At 53.9% G+C, this 21,082-nt stretch overlaps 7 protein-coding genes across 7 annotated transcripts; 5 read left to right on the forward strand and 2 right to left on the reverse strand.

Annotated features, from left to right (window-relative positions):
• Positions 1-1,486: 1,486 nt before the first annotated feature.
• On the reverse strand, positions 1,487-3,313 carry MYCTH_10713 (glycosyltransferase family 2 protein; the record flags this gene model as incomplete). Its single annotated transcript, XM_003665640.2, has 2 exons — positions 1,487-2,806; positions 2,879-3,313. Coding segments are annotated over 2 exons (1,755 nt in total), but the record flags the coding sequence as incomplete, so codon positions are not given.
• A 950-nt stretch (positions 3,314-4,263) lies between these two features.
• On the forward strand, positions 4,264-6,126 carry MYCTH_2309651 (glycosyltransferase family 31 protein). Its single transcript, XM_003665641.1, has 2 exons — positions 4,264-5,591; positions 5,677-6,126. The coding sequence occupies exons 1-2, from the start codon at positions 4,479-4,481 to the stop codon at positions 6,046-6,048; spliced, it is 1,485 nt and encodes a 494-aa protein (XP_003665689.1). The 5' UTR covers positions 4,264-4,478; the 3' UTR covers positions 6,049-6,126.
• Positions 6,127-7,314: 1,188 nt separating this feature from the next.
• MYCTH_54058 (glycoside hydrolase family 93 protein) lies at positions 7,315-8,675 on the forward strand (the record flags this gene model as incomplete). The annotated part of the gene is made up of 2 exons (XM_003665642.1): positions 7,315-7,934; positions 8,021-8,675. 2 exons carry the CDS (start codon positions 7,315-7,317, stop codon positions 8,673-8,675), a joined length of 1,275 nt encoding a protein of 424 aa, XP_003665690.1.
• A 485-nt stretch (positions 8,676-9,160) lies between these two features.
• Positions 9,161-10,361, reverse strand: MYCTH_2120482 (uncharacterized protein; the record flags this gene model as incomplete). Its single annotated transcript, XM_003665643.1, has 3 exons — positions 9,161-9,632; positions 9,720-10,149; positions 10,223-10,361. 3 exons carry the CDS (start codon positions 10,359-10,361, stop codon positions 9,161-9,163), a joined length of 1,041 nt encoding a protein of 346 aa, XP_003665691.1.
• A 4,671-nt stretch (positions 10,362-15,032) lies between these two features.
• Positions 15,033-16,977, forward strand: MYCTH_112051 (cytochrome P450-like protein). Its single transcript, XM_003665644.1, has 2 exons — positions 15,033-15,280; positions 15,371-16,977. The coding sequence occupies exons 1-2, from the start codon at positions 15,172-15,174 to the stop codon at positions 16,636-16,638; spliced, it is 1,377 nt and encodes a 458-aa protein (XP_003665692.1). The 5' UTR covers positions 15,033-15,171; the 3' UTR covers positions 16,639-16,977.
• A 462-nt stretch (positions 16,978-17,439) lies between these two features.
• On the forward strand, positions 17,440-18,346 carry MYCTH_2309656 (uncharacterized protein). Its single transcript, XM_003665645.1, has one exon. It carries the CDS (start codon positions 17,721-17,723, stop codon positions 18,036-18,038), a length of 318 nt encoding a protein of 105 aa, XP_003665693.1. The 5' UTR covers positions 17,440-17,720; the 3' UTR covers positions 18,039-18,346.
• A 709-nt stretch (positions 18,347-19,055) lies between these two features.
• On the forward strand, positions 19,056-21,013 carry MYCTH_2129548 (uncharacterized protein; the record flags this gene model as incomplete). Its single annotated transcript, XM_003665646.1, has 6 exons — positions 19,056-19,166; positions 19,302-19,926; positions 19,996-20,040; positions 20,122-20,134; positions 20,208-20,661; positions 20,750-21,013. The coding sequence occupies 6 exons, from the start codon at positions 19,056-19,058 to the stop codon at positions 21,011-21,013; spliced, it is 1,512 nt and encodes a 503-aa protein (XP_003665694.1).
• Positions 21,014-21,082: the final 69 nt, after the last annotated feature.

Consider the following 21,082-nt stretch of genomic DNA (forward strand, 5'->3'; position numbering starts at 1 on the left):
GTTCCTTTTTTCGTTTAATTATTCGATCTTCCATCCTTCGCCTGGGCCCTAGCTTCCTTCAAGTCGATCACAAAACATGCCACCTGGTCCTGCATCGGTGTTCGTATATTTGTGTCCTTTACAAGTCGAGTACCACTGCGCATTTTTCGCACCTCGTCTGTCGTTCCAGTCCGGCAGGGACGCTTACGTTGCTCATAACTGTATCATGCGGAACTCACTTAACCTGACACGACCACTTCGGCCTTTTCACTGATCCTCAAAGAAGCCAACACATTCTGGAGCTGTACGCACACCGTTAGTGCCAACGCCAGCTTTCTCGCCGACGGCCGGGCTTCGAGTGTCGATTTGATCTCCGTCATATATGTTTATGTATGACACTTCGAGATGTAAATTTTCCCGCGAAGTGTTCCTCTGCTGCCGCTCGGTGTATAAGCATCATCTCCTGTTGCTGGGCTTACACGTGGTGTTCCAGAGCGGAGGCTTACAAATTCCCATGACGATTCTTCCCCCGCCAAGAAGCCGCGGCGGGCTATACATACACTACTGGGCCACAAGGGATTCCAATAACATGCTTTCTGGATGTTCCTGCCAGACTCAAGACCACGTCTGAGCTTCTATGCATTAGCTGTCGTGATCCTCAGTGTGAGTCCTCGTTACCATCAACAATGTCCGGGCCCGTGCCTTGGTCCGGTTTTGCAGTTCAATATCGACCGCGCACACCCTCCACTACCCATCAAGGTCAGTCGCCGGCAGTAAATAGGGGGTGTAGCATTGCAGAGACACAAGCAATATTCTCTTGAATGTATGACGAATAAAGGGTCGGGCCCGGCCAGGCGTACGGTACATACCCCCCCGCTTGAGTAATTCTGACAAGAGTACGGACTACCGGCAGCTCATCTGAAGGTGTGAAGCGTTGATGCATGCATGTAAGGAACCTGTACAATGGCTTTCGAAGACTGTTTCGGATATAGAGAAGCTGCCCGTATCCAGCCGTGTGTGCCAACCACCTCCTTTCAAGGCCTGTTTTCGTAGCCTGAGAGGAGGCAGCTGGCCCCTAGAATTGCTACAGCTACCTATGCAACACTGAGATATACCTTCAAAAGCCATCTTGAGATTAATGCCAGGTCTGCCGATCGGTGAGTCCTGTTCTAAATTCAGCCCGGTGTCTTTGAGCTTTCGACTTGTTCCCCTCCTTCGACACGTCAGCCCCCACTGGGAGGGGTTCGGGGGAGTCCATTATCATCACAGGTGAAATTAAGACGTTCTCTTGCTCGAATGGTTAGCGACGGAAGTGTATCATGTTATCCGCCGTAGGAAGTGCGTAGCTCTTGGTTGATTTCGATGATATTGGAGACAGCATCGTTGTAAGTTTTAATAAGTCGGCAATGCTCTGGGCTCGATCATCTGGATTGGCTTTTTAGAGATCCTGAACGCCAGGAAACCGCATTTCTTCTAGCCTTCTAGCAATCATTATTAATTACAGTGTCTAAGATACTCCGATCGTGATGCTCCAAGTCCCAAATGATGAGATGGCAACGCTGACCAGGATCGCCGCCATTCTCTCATGCCAGACCATACCAAGGTACGCCCCGAGAACCTTTGCCACAACGCCGCCCAGTATTCCCATCCACACGACGAAGAAGCCCGTCTCGAACCATGCCCTCCTCAAGGATTCCTTTCGAGCTCGCTCACCACTGGCCCTCATGCTAGTGCCCCACCCATCGGCGCCCATCGTCATCATGCTCCAGAGGTGAACGGCCGGAAGTGGAATGTAGTAGAACAAGATACTAGGGAGGATCCAAAGAAGGTCTCCTCCCTTCAGCCGGTCAGGGTTCCTGAGAATGTTGTAGCAAGAGCCGACCAGCACCCGGCAGACGAGGTCGTTGACAGAAAAGACGACCAGTTGCTGCGACGTAAAGAAATACCAGATGATGGCGATCGCGCCAATGGCCGGACCGAACTCCCGCTTGGCCATACCGTAGAAGAGGAGCGGGTGGCTGGTAGCATAGACGCGGGGGTGCAGCAGCGACTCGATATGCGTTGCCCTCGCCCACCGGACCTGTTGTTTCAGCCACCGGGACATGGTGGTAGGCGTGTCTGTTGCGGTGAGCACGTCCGAGGCAAACATGACCTTCCACCCACGGAGTAGCAAGTTCGTGGTCAGATGGCGGTCCTCGTTCACGATCATGCGCTTGCCGAGAGCCCTCTGGAGGTACCAGGGGATCAGGATGTCGGGCAAGGCGGCCAGTCTGAAGGCCGTGCTCGGGCCGCTCTGGCAGTCGCTCGTCCCGGTGCAGGCCGGGGTGGAGCGTGTGAGGTACAGCTCGCCCCAGTAGACGGCAGATGCCAGCTTCGTGACCGTGGTCTCCTCGGCATTGTGCACGACCAAGCCGGAACTGGCTCCTCCTGCGTCGGGATCTGCTGCGAACGTGTTGATGGTGCCCTCGAGCGAGTCCGGAAAGACGATGGTGTCCGAGTCCGAGGACCACAGAAACTCGACACCCAGGATGTCGGCGATGACGAGGGAGAAGACGAACGTCGTGAACATGATGCCCTTCTTGTGCATGTGGCGCTGCTTGAGGCACAGGTGTCGCACCCCGTCCGGCGCCCCGATCCGCAGATTGTGCTGGACCAGAATGGATTTCGCCAGCTCAATGCAGTACTGCATCGCGACGGCGTCGACCTCGTCGTCGCTAACTGGGTCTTGGTGATGGCGACCCTGGGCGATGACTTTGGCGCGAACACTCTCGGCAATGTCTCCAAGAGGCTCCGGGATATCGATCACGGCCGAGTGCTCTGGATACACCTTAGGAAGTTCTAAGCGTCGGTAATCTTATTCGATGACGACATTGGATTGTTATGGAGGGCTCATAATTACCTTTTTGAAAACTCGGACCATGTCCTCATCTTCCGCCTCGTCGCCATCGATACCCGCGAGCAGGAACACGCATGCCTTCGACGACTTGTAGCTCTCCAGTGCGCGCGCATACAGGCCAGGATCTTCTCTCCAACCTACTACCGCCGCCAAACACTCCAGCTTCGGCGTTTCTGGCTGGTTTTCCAAGTACCAAGCCGCCTTCTCGTCCCACTTCTCCGACAGCGACGCCGTGTCACGACCTGATCTTTGCCGGCCTTGAAAGGCGATTCGACATCCCTCGATGACATACCGGTTCAATTCGGTAAAGGCGATGGTGATGATGATATCCAGCGTGACTGGATACCGAGTGTGTGCTGTTGTGAGATAATAGAGCGGAACCGCCAAGATGCACCCAAGAACGTTGAGGACCTGGCGAAAAGCCGAAACCCGGTGGCCGCTGGTTCCCACGGGGGCCGGATGCTGGGTATCCCGGCCGCCCGGTTCATGATCGACGAACATCTCCGGAGTATTCACGGTCCGCAGATCAAGGCAGGGTAAACAATGCTTCGCCCGGCAACCCGCCACATTCTCTCTTCTTTGTTCCTCGATCTCTGAGCGAGCAGGGTACCACTCTTTTCTACCTCTTCGCCCCTATTTTATTACGGACCGACAAGGCGGTAAAAAAAAACCCCTCCCCTGGCAATATCGAAATAGGCACCCCGCGGAATCCATGCCGCTGGAGTCTGGGAGCCTCAAACGCGGACGCCAACAGAATGCGCTATTGATCAACACGAATCTCCCGAGCGGCTGCGCCTTCGTGATGGAAAAGCTTGAGCGAGAACCCGGAGTCTGGTTCGTAGATGCCTGGATGTGGCTCTCCATGGGCAGTCCTTGCCCATTCTGCGTGCTATCGTGATTGGACATCACACGGGGCTTTGCTATGCATGGATCGTGTGCAAAATTAACATGTGCCTTGCGGACCTGCCGTGTCAATGGCGAAACCCGAAAAAAAAAAAAAAAAGAATACGGACTGGAACGAGCCGTTGAGTATCACACTAGGCCGGATTTGGCACGCTAGCAAAGCAAGGCCACTCCGTTGACTTTCCACAGTATATCGCCGATATATCCGGAGCCTGGCTCGGGGCTGGATGTTGAAGATTTAGCACGCGAGGTCTGACTGCCTGATTATTACCGAAGAAAGCACTTGCCGTGAGAGCTGACGACTAATAAGGGTAATTTACCCTGAACATTCTGATGTTTGATTACTTGCAAGTGAACTCTAACCTCTCTACGGAGTATACAGCACTCGTAGCTGCTGCGAAGAACGAGGCCAAAAAAAAAAATCTCGGTAGCAGGGCTGATCCTTGGCGGTCAGATTCAGGGTAGTACTTACGGAATACGGACCTATTTTTTTCTGGATCCAACAACCAGGCTGGCAGGGGTCCCGCGTTCAGGGGCAAGACTTGTTGCTTGCCAAAAACGGAAAGGGAGACGACTCGAGCAGTTGAAGTCTGACGCCCTGCTTGCTCGTCTCATCGCTCATTGACGGGCGCCACTTGCGCAGTATCAATATCGTCGACGACCTCGCCTCCCATTTAAGGAGGAGCTGCTTCGACGGGAGATGATCGTTACACACAAGAATAACCGGCTTTTTCCGGTAATCATTATCACAATATGTCTCTGGGCGGTATACCGTCTCGTCGACCCGACGGTGAACAACTTCAGCAATGCGCTCTCGAGATGGAACTCGGACCAGCACAGCGACACGGGGTCCCCCTCACCGTCAGAACCGGAGACGGCTTCTCCTTCTACGTGGTCGGATCCAACTTCGCCAGCACCAGGGTCTGCGTCGGCGACAGAGACTGCGGGGGGCCTAAGGGCCGATGAGCACCCCGTTTACGGCAACCTGTCAGCCAACGATGTGCTTCTGATCTTGAAGACGGGCAGCACATCCATGTGGAAACGACTTCTTATCCATCTGGCAACGACCTTATCCCCTTCCCGGGTCCCGCCAGAGAATGTCGCGGTCTATTCTGACCACCCGGAAAGAATCGGCAACCTCGACATCATCGACGCCTTGGCGAACGTCTCTGCGGCCACCAAGGCCCTGCCCGACTTTGACGTATACCATCAGAATCCCGAATATGCGGGCCACAATGTGTACGTCGAGGCTGCCGGAGTCGACGGCGACAACTACGGCCCGCCGGGGGGCTGGATCATCGACAAGTACAAATTCGTGCCCCTGATGCAACATGCCGGAGAAAACTGGCCCGAGGCCAAGTGGTACATCTACATGGAGGACGACGCCTATCTCTTCCTGCCCAGTGTGCTCAGCTACCTGTCGGCCTTTGACTGGCGCGAGCCGCATTACCTCGGGAGCTACGCGGCCAAGTCCGACATTGTCTTTGCCCACGGCGGCGCCGGATTTGCGCTCTCCCGCGGTGCCTGGGATAAGACTTTTGGCCTCAACCCGAACTTGTCCGCCGAGTACGAGGATTACACGGCCAGCCACTGTTGTGGCGACCAGGTGCTCGGCCATGCTCTGAACACGTACGGAGTGCGGTTCGGGGAGAACGGGGGCGACGAGAAGTTCACTTGGGGCTTCAACCCGGTCGTGCACTGGCGGTTCGGTTTCAGCAGGTGGAACTGGTGCAGCCCCCTCATGTCGTGGCATAAGGTCCATAACCGGGACGTTGCGCGTTACTTCGACTTTGAGAGTGCGTGGGACTTCAGGGTAAGCCAACGACCACCTGGCCATCGTAAACTTGTTAGGGGGGGGGGGGGGGGGGGAGGCATTTATCGCTAATTCCAGGAACCAGAAACCGCTTTTCCACCGCGACTTTTTCATGGCCATGATTGCTCCCAACCTTCGGAAGAGGGCTGAATGGTGGGATAACCAGTCTGGTTTGCTCAGGGTCACGTCAGCGAACAAGGCGTCTCCCCCCACTCCCGAAACGGACTTCGACATGGCACTATGGAACAATGCATGGGAGTCTGCAGATGCGTGCGAAGCGGCCTGCGAATCCTGGGTCTCGTGTGTCCAATGGAGTTATGTCGAAGATCTGTGCAGTATGGACGACAAGGTCATGATGGGTCAAGGCTATGCCCCGGCCATGTCGGAACGGAAAACTGCCCTGAAAACAACAAGTGGCTGGCTCATAGAGAGACTCGATGAATGGAAGTGTGAATAAAGCATTAATTAAATAATTAAGTGAGAAATATCGAACCGGGTTTTTTTCTTTATTTTCTTTTTAGGATGGGAATGTATGCACCTTATCTTCGAAACTGCTATAATTAATTACAGATATCATAATTAGCTTGTATTCCCCTTTTCAATCTGTCATTCTTTGATCAAGGTGAGTCTAATATCTTCTGGATTTGGGAAGGTAGGAGCAACAACCAGACGCATCGTCAAGAAACTCTGCCATCATCTAATAATATCGGAACACCCCCCACGAGCAGGGGTGGAATATTCACTGGGTTCCCCGTCATGACTGATGCAAAACACGGGGGCTGGATGCCGACCAGACAGCAAAAGCATGCCACAGATCAGTCCCGATATTAATCAGTACGGGGTAGAGTCACCAGAACGGAGAATTCGGGGGCTTATTTCACACAAGAATCCGGATCCTAGTTTCTTGATCACCGAATGCTGTAAATACTAAATATGCAATGCTACCATCAGTTGGCCCAATTTGCTGTGTTTATCGCACGACTAGAAGCAGGTGGACTGCAGACTCCCTAATTACCCTTCCATGACCGATCCACCGTCAACCAACAGTTGGTTTTCTTTCTTTCTACTTCTTTTACGGGCTAATTAATTACCCCAACAGATACAGCTGCACTACGAATGCATTGGACGTGAGTGAGTGCTGACGACATAGGGCAACCGAGTTGAGATACCGCGCCCGGGGATTCGGGTCCTCCTTGTCTCTCGTCTGATCCGGCTTGCCTTGCTTAATTGGGTACCTACCTGAATATAGCCGTTTTATCAGCCACCCTCAGAAACGGCATCTTGTCAACATAACACTTCGGAGTCTGAGGATCCAGCTAGCTAGAATATTATTACCCCGCTCTCCTGAGGTACAAGGAGAGCCCCGTCTTGGTCGACTTGTTGGGGTGCGATCCAACTTGAACTGGCCCTGATTGGCGCGCTTCTGATATCCGTTCTCGAGGTCGACTTGAGCTAGGCGCGCTTCCCCTTTAGCCTCATTCCGGTTCCCGGGCCGCCGATGTTACCTTGAGATCAGATCCATCGGCAAGAAGAGTCGGGACCGGACCGAAAATTTGGAACTTTGTGTTCAACTGGCAGGGTGGAAGGCCAGAGGCAGCACAAGAAGCGTTGGTGAGACCCACAGACTATTATGAGTAGTATAAAGCAGGTCGAGCAGTTGCTCTCAAGCTTCCCGTGTTCACCTCCATCTCGCAGAGAAACCGCCACAGGAAGAACAAGAGCAATGCGTATTCACCTCCGTGGTTTTGCCATCCTCGGCCTCGCGGTCGAAGCTGCCATCGCACGACCACCAGGTCCTCCAGATACCCCTCGTTCTCCGGGGCCTCCTCTTCCCCCCGGTCCTCCGGGTCCCCCTGGGCCACCTGTACCGCCGGACTCAGACCATCTCCCTCCCTTTAGCACCTTCAGCAACCGTGTTATTTACACACCACCCAAGGGTGGTCGGGCGGTGTACCCGCGTGTCGCTGAGCTCAGTGACGGCACTCTCCTGGTGACCGCGAGTGTCAGCGGCGTTGTCGGGCCCGACAACCTCCCGGCGTTCCCCATCTTTGAGAGCAAAGATGGCGGCGTCACCTACCAGTGGATCTCGAATCTCACCGACCAGGTCAACGGCTGGGGCATGAGCGCGCAGCCCGCCCTGCTCGAGCTGCGACAGCCCCTTGGGGGCTTCAAGCCCGGCACCGTCCTGGCGTCGGGAAACAGCTGGAGCGACAAGGGAACCCGTATCGACCTGTACGCAAGCACAGACAAGGGGCGGACCTGGGAGTTTGTGAGCCATGCTGCCGAGGGCGGCCGTCCCAACACCACCAATGGCGCCACGCCCGTGTGGGAGCCGTTCCTCCTGTATGTGTGCCCCCGTTCCGCAGCAATGTCCTGATAATCATCAACCTGGCGTAGTGCTGACCCTCACCCTCTCCCCCTCTTCCCAGCACTTACGACGACGAGCTCATCGTCTACTACTCCGACCAGCGCGATCCTAGGCATGGCCAGAAGCTCGCCCACCAGACATCCCGTGATCTCAAGCACTGGGGCCCCGTTGTCAACGACGTCGCCTATGACGAATACCTCGCCCGGCCCGGCATGACTGTCGTCGCGTACATCCCGCCCATCAAGAAGTGGATTCTTGTGTATGAACGGCCGATCGGCAACTCGAGCTCCCACGGGGTGAACTATCCTGTTCACTACCGCCTCGCCGATGACCCGAGGAAGTTTGACGCGGCCCAGCCGATCCCCATTGTCATCGAGACCAGGGAGGGGACGACCGTGGCGCCAAATGCATCGCCCTATGTTGTCTGGTCCCCCGTGGGAGGACCCAAGGGCACGATCATCGTGTCAGATGCGGACCGGAGCTGGCTCTACCTCAACACCGCCGGAGGCGACCCGGATAAGTGGCAGATCAGGGAGTGCGGTCAACCAGAGGCATACAGCCGCGCACTCCACGTTTTCGAGAAACGGCCGGATCGCCTGATGGTGTTGGGAGGGGATACCTTTGACGGAAACGGTGTCGGCGCGCTGACAGACAGCGTTCTCGACATGAACAAGTTTCTGCAAGGCGGCTATTCTGCACCTGGCCAGTCACCCTAATAATAAGTGGCAAGTCCGTATTGAGCTTGTAATCAGAGGTTTAAAAATTACTGGCTGGTGGCTGGAGCATTAATTACACTACTAATACGATTACTGCGCGCCCCCCCCCGGCTCAATCTTCCAAATTGAACCCTTAACTTCTCCCCCTTCCCCATAATCTTTCTGCAGACTTCATTCGCTCGTCATGTCCCTATTACGTATTTACGGAAGCAAGACCTGCTTCTCCTTCTGGAGCTTTTCCGCAACCTCCAGTGGAATCTGGAGAGTCTGAGCAACAATGTCGGGTGGTGTGAGTGCAAGCCACTGTGTCAGCGAGATATCGGCCACGCGATCCGACTTGTAAATCTCAATCCAAATCAAATCCTCGGTCTCGGACGTGTTCTCGATGTAGTGACTGCACCCGATCCCAGAGTATTAGTGTATATTCCTTTAAATCGTTTTTACTTGTCTTCTGTGTTTTAAACCGGTTTAGAATTCGAGGATACTCACCCAGAGTTGTCAGGGAAGGCTGCTGTGTCGCCGGCGCTGAAGTCGAACGTACGTGCTGCGGCGTTGCCGATGAAAACGGTCGCGCGCGCGGTTCCCTGGTGGAAATACAGCCACTCCTCGGCGTTGGGGTGCCAATGAAGCTCCCTCAAGCCACCAGGCTTGAGCTTGACATAGGTAGCGGCAAGAGTCTTGCTGGCGGGGAAGTTGGTAGAGTCGATCTTGTAAAACTCGCCGCCTTTTCCAGGAACGGGTTCCGGCTCGTGCTGGAACGTTCGGTACACAAACGACGCGTTGCCCGTGAGCACGTCGTCTGGGTTCCCGGTCACGTTCTTGGTGCTCACGGTGCCGTTGAAGATGTTGGGATTCGGGTTCGGGACGTGGTCAAAAACAGAAGGATCGAGACCGAAGTTCTTCGCCACGACATCGCGAGAGGTGTGCGCAACCCAGTCGTCAACGTTGAATGTGGTTCTAATTAGTATCGGAGTGTCAGCCAAGACCAAGGTTGGGTCTCTCACAACACGCAATGCGCCGGGGGGGGGGGGGGGGACCACTTACCCAACCTTGTCGAAGTCGGGATCGTCGAATACAAGGAGGAATTCATTCTCGTCCTCCAGACCCTGGACAGTGTGCGCCACGCCCTTGGGGAAGTACCAAATGTCGCCAAAGTTGAGCTTCTCAACCTGGTACTTCCCGTTCTCGTCAACTGCCGAGATGAGAACGGACCCCGCATACACGAAGCCCCATTCGGCGACACGGTGCCAATGGAGCTCGCGGATTGCGCCCTTGGACAGGTGTTGTTGCGCGGCCGAGATGTCGTGGCTCTGGGGGAGGTCCTGGATGACCTGCTCGCGGAGCCATCCTCCCCTGAAGATCCTTGTCTTGGAGTCCGAGAAGCGCCACTTGAGATTCGGGACTATTCCGTTGTCTGTGGACTGCTTCCCGAGATTGTCGGAATTGTCGATATCAATCTGCCGGTTTGTTCCCCCTAGATTTCTTAGCATCATGTTTGTTCACCGTCACAGAGAGCCCGAGCTGGCGGGAGAACAAGTAACACATACCCAAAAGAGGAGCACCCTTCCCGTTCCCGTCGATTGGATGCCCGTTGTCAAACTGAGGCCCGCTGGTGGTGGATGGAAGCGCGGCCCCAAGCACGGCGGGCAGCAGAGCCAACGCCGACAGCTGCAGTGCGGCCCTCATGTTGTAATACCGTGACAGCAACCCTCCCCCTGAGATGATGTCAATGATGGTGTTGGGAAGCAAGCAGTCCACAACGAACGACGCGAGAGACGAGCTTTGCGGAAGAAAGCCTCACCCAGGACATTGCACCAGCTCGTGGCCAGGCTTCGTTTTATACCTCTTCTGACGATATTGTCGTTACCTCCCCAGTTCTCACACCCCACTGTTCGTCCTTGGTGCAATGATTCCAGTACGTAACATCACGCCTAATATCGACGACAATTATTAAATGCTCCCTCACCAGCCAATGGTATGGACGCAGACCTCGATGATTTCGCTTCCTCGCCTGGCTGGGGTTGAGTGGTCTCCAAGAAAAGGGGTATGTCGCCGTCCTGTATTTGGAATTCTCGACAGGAGATCCAAATGGCCTACGCCGGGGGCCCAATGTCGTGATCGTGGGGGGTTCGCGGAAAAGAGAAAGTTACCTTGGTGAAGGTTCTCTTGGCGCCACACCTAAGTGGTTTATAGTAGACAGGCACGCGGCAGGATGACGACATTTTCGAACATCCTCGCGAAATTCAGCTGCCCCAAGAAGGGCATAGGAGAAACACGCATTAGGCGACATTGGAATAGAGATCGACGCTGAGAACGCGCCAATCTTTTAGCTCTCGTGGTTGATCGAGCAAACTAGACTCAAATACATGGTCGCAGAGGTAATCAGCATGCAGGACATTGATATTGGCCAAATACTCGATCTCGAGAATCTTTGTTAGGATGAGCCACGTGCTCGAGAATCATGATCATATCATTACTAACAGATAGCTCGCTCGTAATCTGTGGCATCGAAGAGCTTCGAATGAAGATTCTAGGGAGGTAGTCAAGCCTTTGTTGTCAACCTTGATATTCTCTTAGTGTAGAAAGTTGAATGGAAACGTAAAGCTTCGTTGATCCTGCCCTTGCAAAGTGCAGGGTTAAGATTAAAATGGCAATCGAGGGTCTGGACGATAAGTGTATGTATGTACGTACTATCCACTACATAAGGGGCCTCATAGAGCGCGTGGTGCAACAATGCCAGATGTTCAATTGTTCTGTTCTGTCTAGTATAAACTGTTTCACAGACTGCACACTCTTTACAGTAAGGACTGTAGCTGATAGCATCCGTGATCTTACACGACACCCTGGCTACTAGAACACAAACCTTTGACAGCAGGTTGACATCCACCTTGCCACCCGACATCATCATGAGATCTAATTAGGGTGTGCCACCAAGTCCAGTTTGTAAGGCCATTAACGTCTGAGAGAACATCCTCCAGGAGATTCGACTCGCAGCCTGATACGGTGATCTAGAAACAATGCGATGTAATTAATCCAATGACGCCTCAGCCACAGGAGGCAATGCATGGTAAGGAAGAAGATGGACAATAATTATTCAGAGCAACAGAACCGCCCTTCGTCCAGGGGATGTCGCGTATAATATAAGTTGAGCTAATTCTCATGGTATTTAGAAGATCTCGCCACTGAGGCCGCTATTTGGAAGTAGCTATGATAGATTGCCTGCTCCATGTATCTCGTGATGGACAAGTTTGCTGCCACAAATGTCTCAGAGGTTACCGCTGGTCACAAAGTATCTAAGAGGGACCAAGGGGGACGACCATCCCGTTTGGGCACTGGTCTATGAGGGCGGACGGACGCCTTGTTATTCGTGTAGATGACGTCGTTTTCCTGTATAGGAACCATTGTCAGTTATAATGCAAGATAAGATGTCGTTCGAACAATTGAGGTTTGTGGAAAACTGATAGAAGATGGTTCCAATAGATGGAAGAAAGTTGGTAAGTTGTAAATAGTTCAAAAGTGCGATGTCTTCTTCCTACGTATGTTGGCCCTGTGGCTCTGGTATAAGTAGAGGATTAGGAACGAAGAACCCTCCGTTTGCCAGCCCGTTTGCCAGATCTACAGGTCTTATCTAACCTTACATGATGGACGCGTCCGTAGACAACGTACTGCATCAAAAACGTAAATAATAGTAATGGACAGAAAAAAAAAAGACTCTCAAAAATGGGTTTATAGTGAGTTTGATTGCTCGATTGGGAAGCAACTCTCCTGGGAAAAATCTGAGACGTCTCTGGTATGAAAACGACGGTGCCTAATTAGACTTCGCAGTTGAGGTCGACTGACTTTGGAGGCACCATTGTTACGGTGTGATCACAATACTTTTTATACCAACTTCAACTTATTGTTAAGACAGCGGAGAGGGGTACTAGAGTCGAATTTATAGGTCCGCTACGTTCACAGGTCCGTTGCGGTTCTAGAAGGTACGATAATTTACGTGTCAAACTTTAGCCGGCTAGTTTCTGGGGATGATCCAATATTGGCTCACCGCATTTCCTATTGACCCAGGGTAAGCATTGCTGGAATTCTTCCAAGCGAACAATTCCTGCTAACGGCGGGACGCAGATGGGTGCGTCAACGGGATCACCAGGGTCATCGATGCCGCAACTAGGGAAACACAGTGGCAAGCTCTGGGTTTACGATGAGAAGGAGGTTCCCTGCTGGTGAGCATGGTCGTATTATCCATAATTTGCCCTCATCAATATAGGTAGCCAACCTATGACGGGAAATCGAACGTACGCTGCTGTCAGCCATAGTGTCCAGGAAGGGGAGTGAGAACCCCAGCTGCACAATTCCAATCCGTGGCCAGAACTGCAAGAGACTGCCGACAAGATGGGCCCGGATGTCGGATATGAAACCGTCAATGCACCTGACTTATTAGTGGGTAATATTTCGAACGGTGGCCCAGCCCCGCCATTCAACATTTTGCCGCTTGAGATGGACCATGTCTCCCAGCAAATGGTCGATCACGAGGCGTGGTCAAGCTACTTTGGGATATCTCCTCTCAGTCCTAGTGTCATGAGGCATCTAGATGTTTCTCAAAACGGAACTGGAGGCGCTACATTGACTCCTGTTAGCGTGCCCAACCGGACCTAGGCTCGAGTATTGATGGGTATGATGTTTCCGGGTGGACGCCGTTGCATATGGCGGTCGGGCGCGAGTTCGGGCCGGGGATATTCTTGCTCCTACAACACGGGGCCAACTTGCATAACAAGGCTCGCAAGTGTCCCTTGGCAGGAAAACATAGGGCATATAATGTCGTATCATAGCTTGTTATGCTTCTTCTTCTCTCCCTCCCTCTCTCTCTCTCTCTGTGTGTGTGTGTGGATTCTTTTATACGGGGGCTCGATAAAGTTTAGACGATGTCATTGGTGATTTGGAGAATTCGAGGCCGAAGAGGAGTCTGTATCACTCCCTTAGAAGCGCTTGATGTATCGCTGACAACACAGAGTAGAAGGCCAACTCTCGACCCAGAGTTGCAGGATATGACACCCTTAGCTAGGATAGCGATGGCTGATTGGCCGTATTCCTTCCCCTAAACCGGCATACACATGCCACGTATGTGAGACATTCCCATCCTACCCGCCTGGACTCACACTTCTGAACCCGTGTTGTGTGACTACCTTGAAGGACAGGAGAAAGTAGCGAGGGACGCTGCAGAATCAGTCCAACAAATGGTATTAGTGCACGGCCAACGCTAATTACACTGTATGTGTAATGCTTGCGAAACCCACATCCAGAGTGGCAGGCGTCGACTTAGTTGTCCTCCCAACTAAGAAGCAAACACACATGTGTCACTTATCATCCATGTTCCTCGCAAGATTATACGGCAGCGATAGATCACCAACGAAAGTGTATATGTTGGCAATGAATTGGGGGAGCAGTTACTCATTATTTCTCCATGGCCCTGAATTACTTCCGTACCTTGTCATACAGGTCCTGGGAAACTCCAGTTCCTTTGACTTCGCCGAGGCTCCTAATGCCACAACTTCAGACTGGCATGTTGTAGGACCTATTATTAATATGGTATCTCGGGGTTAATGTTTGGTTGATTGCTTCTAGCCACCACTAGGCGCTGATTCGGGGATCCTTCGCAGCAAAGGCACCTCCAAAGGGTATCGCTGCAGAACCTTAGCACGGGAGTCGACGAAGGGCAATGGATGACCTCATGGGAAGACAGAAATGTGCTAATAAAAGGTAGGACCGATTCGACGCACTCCAATCCCTGCTTGTTTGTTTAAACTCGATATTTACTTCCACCACAATGGGCGAGATAAGCCATGGCCTGTCATTGTGACCTGCTGTGAGACATGGAGGGGGGAAACTTCCCAAGGGCCTCTACCTCGCTTACCTTTTCGCGAAGCGATAACTACTGTATACCGAACTATGGATACCTGGGGAGAGGAACCCTGCCCGCGCTGCCAAGTGTTCAGCTCGGATCGGGATGCGACGCTAGCACAGAATCGGAGAGTGCCGGTCGATCACCCGTCCATCGGGCCGTCAAAGCTTGACAAAGCTTTGTGCTACTCCGTACGGGTCTCAGCTTTGGATACAGCAGGGAGCTGAACATGGCAGAGTGACTGGTCGAGGGCGATCGTTCACAACACAGGCTGCATCGCTCATTGGCCATGGCGCCTGTAGTCACAGCACTTGGCCGCCACCGAGCCACGCCGGTCTGGGGTAGGCGGCGCGTTGATCGGGGACCCTCTCGTTCGGTTCAAAACTACGACTGATTGCTGTCGTCACTCGTTTTTACGAGCCCCTGGGTTTGCCTACTTTATCTCCCTCGCCGATCAAAAACCTCTCAAGTCTTAAGTTGGACGGTCCCGTACACCGGTGGGAGGGAGCAATTCAGGCGATTGCTGTCTCCGTCCGGAGAAGTAAAGTGTCGGTAGTTAATTAGTCCATTAGCCGGTCCTAATCATCATTGTCAGGCACCGCCATGTCGACGCCAATTCCCCAACCGCCTGGCATCCCCTTGCTGGGAAACCTGTTCGATGTCGACCCAAACAATACATGGTGGTCTCTCAAGACGCTCGCCGAGAAGTATGGTGAGTGAGCCACCACGCGCAGACCCCCCCACCCCTGCCAGCTCAAGCCATTGGATAATTAATATGTTGACCATCTCGCGGTGCCGACAGGCGAGATTTTCCAGATCAAGGTGCTGGGCAAGCGTATCGTGTTCGTGGCCAGCGGTGCGCTGGCCGAGGAAATTTGCGACGAGAAGCGGTTCCGGAAATACGTCGGCGGCCCGATCGTCGAGATCCGCTACGCCGTCCACGATTCGCTCTTCACCGCGTTCGACCATGAGCCTAGCTGGGGTATCGCTCATCGCATCATAGCTCCCCATCTCGCTCCAGAGGCGCTCGCCGGCCACTTCGACGAGTTTGTTCAATGCGCCGACGAGCTGATTGCGAAGTGGCAAGGCCTCGGCGCCGGAGCCCAGATCCGCCCGCTCGACGAGCTTAACCGGCTCAACCTCGAGGCCACCGCGCTCACCTTGTACGGCAAGAAGCTGAACTGTCTCGAGGGCCCCGCGCACCCGATGTTGCAAGCAATGGAGGACGCGACGTCGGAAGCCATGAAGAGGCCAAACAGACCCAAGATCCTTAACTGGTTGGTGTACGGTGGCAAGTTCAAGAGGGCGACCAGAGCGCTGCGGTCCTTTGCTGCCGACATGGTCAAGGAGCGGAAAGAACACCCCACGGACCGGCGGGATCTCCTCTGGGCCCTGCTGAACGCCAAGGACCCAGAGACGGGCAAAGGTTTCACCGAGTCGGAGATCATCGATGAGATCGTCACCATGCCCATCGGCAGCAGCACCGCCCCGTGCGCCATAGCCGCCGGAATTCTCTTCCTCATCCGGAACCCGGACGCCCTCGCCAAGGCCCGAGAAGAGATCGACAGGGTGCTTGGCGACGGGCCGTTCAAGCGAGAGCACGTCCCGCAGCTGCAGTACATCGCCGGCCTCGTCCGCGAGACGCTGCGGCTCTCGAGCGCCGCCCCGGGCTTCAACATCGAGCCGATCCCGAGGCCCGGCGACAAGTCTCCCGTGTTGCTCGCCGGCGGCAAGTACCAGGTGCCCCATAACCAGGCCCTGATCATCGTCCTGGCCGGCGTCAACCGGGACCCGGCCGTCTTCGACGACCCGCTCGCCTTCCGGCCGGAGCGCATGATGGGCGAGGCGTTCGAGCGCCTCCCCGCCGGCGTCAAGAAGTGGTTCGGCAACGGCAAGCGCGAGTGCATCGGAAAGCACTGGGCATGGGACTTCCTCGTCATCACCATGACCAAGCTGATCCGCGACGTCGACTTCGAGGCCGTGGACCCCTCCTACCAGCTGAAGCAGGACGGCTGGTTCAATATCCGCCCTATCGACTTCTCCGTCAAGGCAACGGTGAGGGCTCGCTGAGCCGAGAGTCATATGACCTCCTTGCCGAGGCGTAATTTTTTTTGTGTGGCTAGGGCCCTCCTGGCCGCGCATTAGTGATCAAAGAGATAAAAAAGGAGCTGTTTGGAGTACCTACCGGTAATGGCGGTGCTGGTGACGAACTCTGCATGGACTCGAGCCCTTCCTGTGTCTCGGATGTATGTAGGGAGGCTGAGCCGGCAGTAATGTATGTATGTACGATGCCAGAAATGCGGAACTGACGTGCCGCAACAAATGCAAGTTGATGGGATGATGGAGGTCATGAGCGGCTTACGTGCCAATGATGATAGTTAATGTACTTGTTTAATATTCTGTGGGCGCAATGGGACGTTCCCGGTCTCGAGATGCAGTCGAACTGTGTGAACACCGGGGTGAAACTGATGAATCCTTGACCTGTACGGAATACGATCCTGCTTGTTAAGGAACTATCTGGGTCTGACTGCAAGCTAATTATTAATAGGCACGCAGATGAGACGGGCTGGTACGGACTGGAAAGAATCTCGATCATCCTGCGGCGGCCAGTTCGTATCTAACGTAGAAAGGGGTTAAGTTAAGCCCGAGTTCCCTTGAATACGAGTCTTGTCCTGGCCTTCCGTCACGGATCACAGGCTTATGGCACGACGTCACGCAGGCCAGAACAGAGCAGGACTGGGTTCACTAAGCCTCTTCCAGTGATTTTGCCGGTCCATCACATGCGTTTACACTGCCCCAGCACCGCTGCCAACCCAGACTGCTCGAGATGCCGAGAACTTTTTCATTATCCCCCGTTCATGTCTTGGCGCAGGTGGCTGATCAAAGAGCAAATGCGCAGATGATCTCAGGTTTACAGGGGATGAGATTCAGCTTGCAGTGTTACCCCTGACCCTATCGTGTATAAATCTGGAATGCTCTTCAAACGATTACAGTCTTCCGCCTTTTCCTCCTTTCAGACTCACAACTAGATTGCCACGCTCGCTACACCATCCGCTCGCTTTTACAACACAGAGAAGTCACATCACCAGAACTCATCGATACCTCGAGTTCTCTTCTTCTTCTCACAAAGATCTGAAACCAACCAATCCACCATGAAGAGCGCGACTGTCGCCACTCTCCTCGCCTGCTTGGGCACAGCCGCCGCCCAAGGAGTCACCATCTCCCTGCCATCGGGGGTCTCCCTCCCCTCGGGCATCACCCTCCCGTCTGGCGTCTCCATCGTCACGGCTGGAGCGAGCTCGACGGCCCAGGCCAACGCCAACAGGAGGTACCACAAGCGCCAGAATGGCGGCTTCAGCATTTCCGGACTCTCGATCGGCCTTCAGCGGACTGCCAACAACGCGGCCGCTCAGCAAACCGATCAAGCAAACGCGGCTAACGCTGATAACGCGGACGCTGGCAATGCCTGAGCCATCAAAATTTTGCATTCAGCAGCGCTTGAGGGTCAGGGAGGGGTATAAAGATTAGGGAAACAACAGGTTGGATGTCTAGCTGGATGTTTTCGCAAGGGTCTTGCTCTATTCGTGTTCTACTTGATGGACTTGGGTCATTCCTTTTGGGAACAGTTGACGGAGAGAGGGGTTCCGATAAAGGAGGGTTTTAAATAGCGATGAACACGGTTGCTTCAACTGTTTAGAGTAATAGTTGACTCTGGATTTTTTTTAAAAAAAAAAAAAGTCCCAGCCGGAAGCCTCAAGATCGATCAAGAAAAATTTTGTGTGATGGCCCTGATGCGGCACACAACGGAAACCTACCTAACCTAGTGACTGATGAGTTGAAAGTCGTTAATCTATTCAGGTAATTAGCTAGTAAATATAGGTACTAGTAAGGAGGGGGTAGGATCTGGTAGGATAATTAGACTAGCTGACACCTCTTTGACCTGGTTCTTTGTATGCAAAAGTTCGGTTGTATTTCAACTGCCGAGCGCGGGAAAGTGCTTGAAGTCAATTCCTACTGACATCCATGCCAGAGTCGGCATGGATTATAATTACAGAATAGGATAAACCCCAAAAGGAATCCTGCGGGGAATCATACCCGGAGACTTCCCCTCATGGTGACCAGCGTCGATGTAATGATCAAGCCTCCAGGATCCCCAAAATAACGGTAAATATATTAACAGCAGTCGATCCCGCCTCCAGAACGGGAGCTGCGATGTGACCCCATCGACTGCATGTTCTGCAGTATTAGTTGCTGTATCCTGGGTTTTCTCCGTCCTCGGGTTACAGTTGTGTTATTAATTAGCTTTTTTCAGACTTGCTCAGACGTCCCATTCCCGACTAATTAAGGCCTGTTCCCCCGGATTGATCTCGACCGAGTCCGACAGCAGGACAATGACTGCCGGGCTAGAAGGACTGCGCCGCCCGGAGACCTCCCTTTGGGCGAACCGAAAATGCCTGCTAATATGCGGCATTGTGGCCGTGGCCAACATGCAGTATGGCCTCGACTCTGCCTGCCTCGCCAGTCTGCAAGCCATGCCCGGCTTCCTGCGAGTCTTTGGCTATCCCAATCCTAACCTCACGGGAGGTTACGGGATCGACGTATGTACCTGCTCAGGGTGCCGGTTTTCACACGTTTCTCTCATTTCTCCGAGCTGCTCACACCCTCCAACCCCAAATAATAATTAATAATACACACGAGCACCACCATGCTAATCAAACCATTCACATTCTCAGGGAACCTTTCAACAACTGATCGGCTCGCTCCTCACCCTCGGCGCCTTCCTCTCGTCCATATTCGCCGGCGCCTTCGCCCACTTCTTCGGCCGCAAGCCCGCCCTCTGGCTCGCCTGCCTCCTGACCGCCCTGGGGGCCGCCATCCAGATCGGCACCACCAGCTGGGGCGTCGTCTACCTGGGCCGCCTGGTCCTCGGCGTCGGAAACGGCTTTCTCGTCACCTTTTCCAACATCTACTGCGCCGAGGCGGCGCCCGCCCACCTCCGCGCCGTCCTGGTCGCCCTGTTCTCCGAGTGGGTCAACATCGGCAGCATCGTCGGCGCCGCGGTGACCAACGCGACGTCCAGGTTCCTCGACAAGTCGTCCTACCAGATCCCCCTGGGCATCCAGTTCATCGTCCCCGCCGTGCTGAGCGCCGGGCTCTTCTTCGTGCCCGAGTCGCCTCGCTACCTGGTGAACAAGGGGCGGCTGGACGAGGGGCGGAAGGCGCTGGAGGTGCTGCGGAGCGACTCGCTTGACGAGGAGCAGTTCGAGCTGGAGTGGGTCGAGATGGTGAAGGGGATCGAGGAGGAGAGAAAGCTCGCCAGCTCCGTCGGACCGCTCGACATGTTCAGGGGTAATAACAGTGTTCCCAGGCGGGCTCTCTGTGTGTTGACCGTCACCGGGCTGACATTTCGGATGTGAATAAACCCAGGGAGCAACTTGCGTCGGACATTGCTATGTTTCGGGGTCATTGCGAGTAAGTCCCCTGCGCAGGTGTTAATTAATTAATTAATATAGGGTAGTAATCAGGACATGAGCTGACTATTGATATTAATAGCTCAAACTGAAAGGTAAGAATAATGGTGACCCCTTGCAAGACTCTCGGATCCGGACTCTTTTCTGACTTGGGTAAAAATTAATTAGTGGCGCGTGGTTCCTCATCAGCTACACCACCTACTTCCTGGTCGTCGCTGGTCTCGGCGTTGACGAGGCCTTCAAGTATTCTGTCATGCAGACCTGCCTCGGCTTCATCGGCGTGAACGTGGGCATCTACCTGATGCGGCATGTCGTTGGACGGAGGAGCATCATGATGATCGGTTCTTTGACGCAAGGTCTGTGTATGCTGATCGTCGCCGTCACGGCTACAACCTCGGCGGGCACCCTCGTCGCGCGGAACTGCCTCATCGCCTTCACCTCGCTGTACATGTTTTCGTACAACGCTTTCGTCGGAGCTGCGAGCTACCCTGTTGCGACCGAGGTGGTGAGCACGAGGCTGAGGACCTGGACGGTGGGATCTGCCATCAGCCTCGGGTACTTCCTTGCGTGGCTGACTGGGTTCTGCTCCCCTTACTTTATCAACCCCGAGAATCTGAACTGGGTAGGTCGCTCAACCTTCTTCTTCCTCCCTTTGCGACGTTCGTATGCCCGTTACTTTGGAAAGAAGAGTACTGAGAGCAAGGCAATAGGGGGCACGGTACGGTTACATCTGGGCCGGATCAAACCTTGCGTGCGGTATCTTCTTCTTCCTCTTTCTTCCCGAGCTGAAGGGGCGCACCCTCGAGGAGATTGACGAGCTCTTTGAGAGAAGGGTTCCCGCATGGAAGTTCAAGACGACCAAAACTAACATCTCGGAGGCCGCCCTCAAGGAGGTGCGTAACAGGGGAGTTGGGTCGACCGAACCGAAGGAGCTGGCGGAGCCCGTCGAGCTCATCGAAACTGCACATAAATAAGGTGTGAAAGCACGTGTGTGGACAAATGAGATCCGGGTACCCTATCCTAATTACTCCTCAAGTGTAATA

This window comes from Thermothelomyces thermophilus, chromosome 5, assembly GCF_000226095.1.
Source record: "Thermothelomyces thermophilus ATCC 42464 chromosome 5, complete sequence".
Classification (NCBI taxonomy): domain Eukaryota; kingdom Fungi; phylum Ascomycota; class Sordariomycetes; order Sordariales; family Chaetomiaceae; genus Thermothelomyces; species Thermothelomyces thermophilus.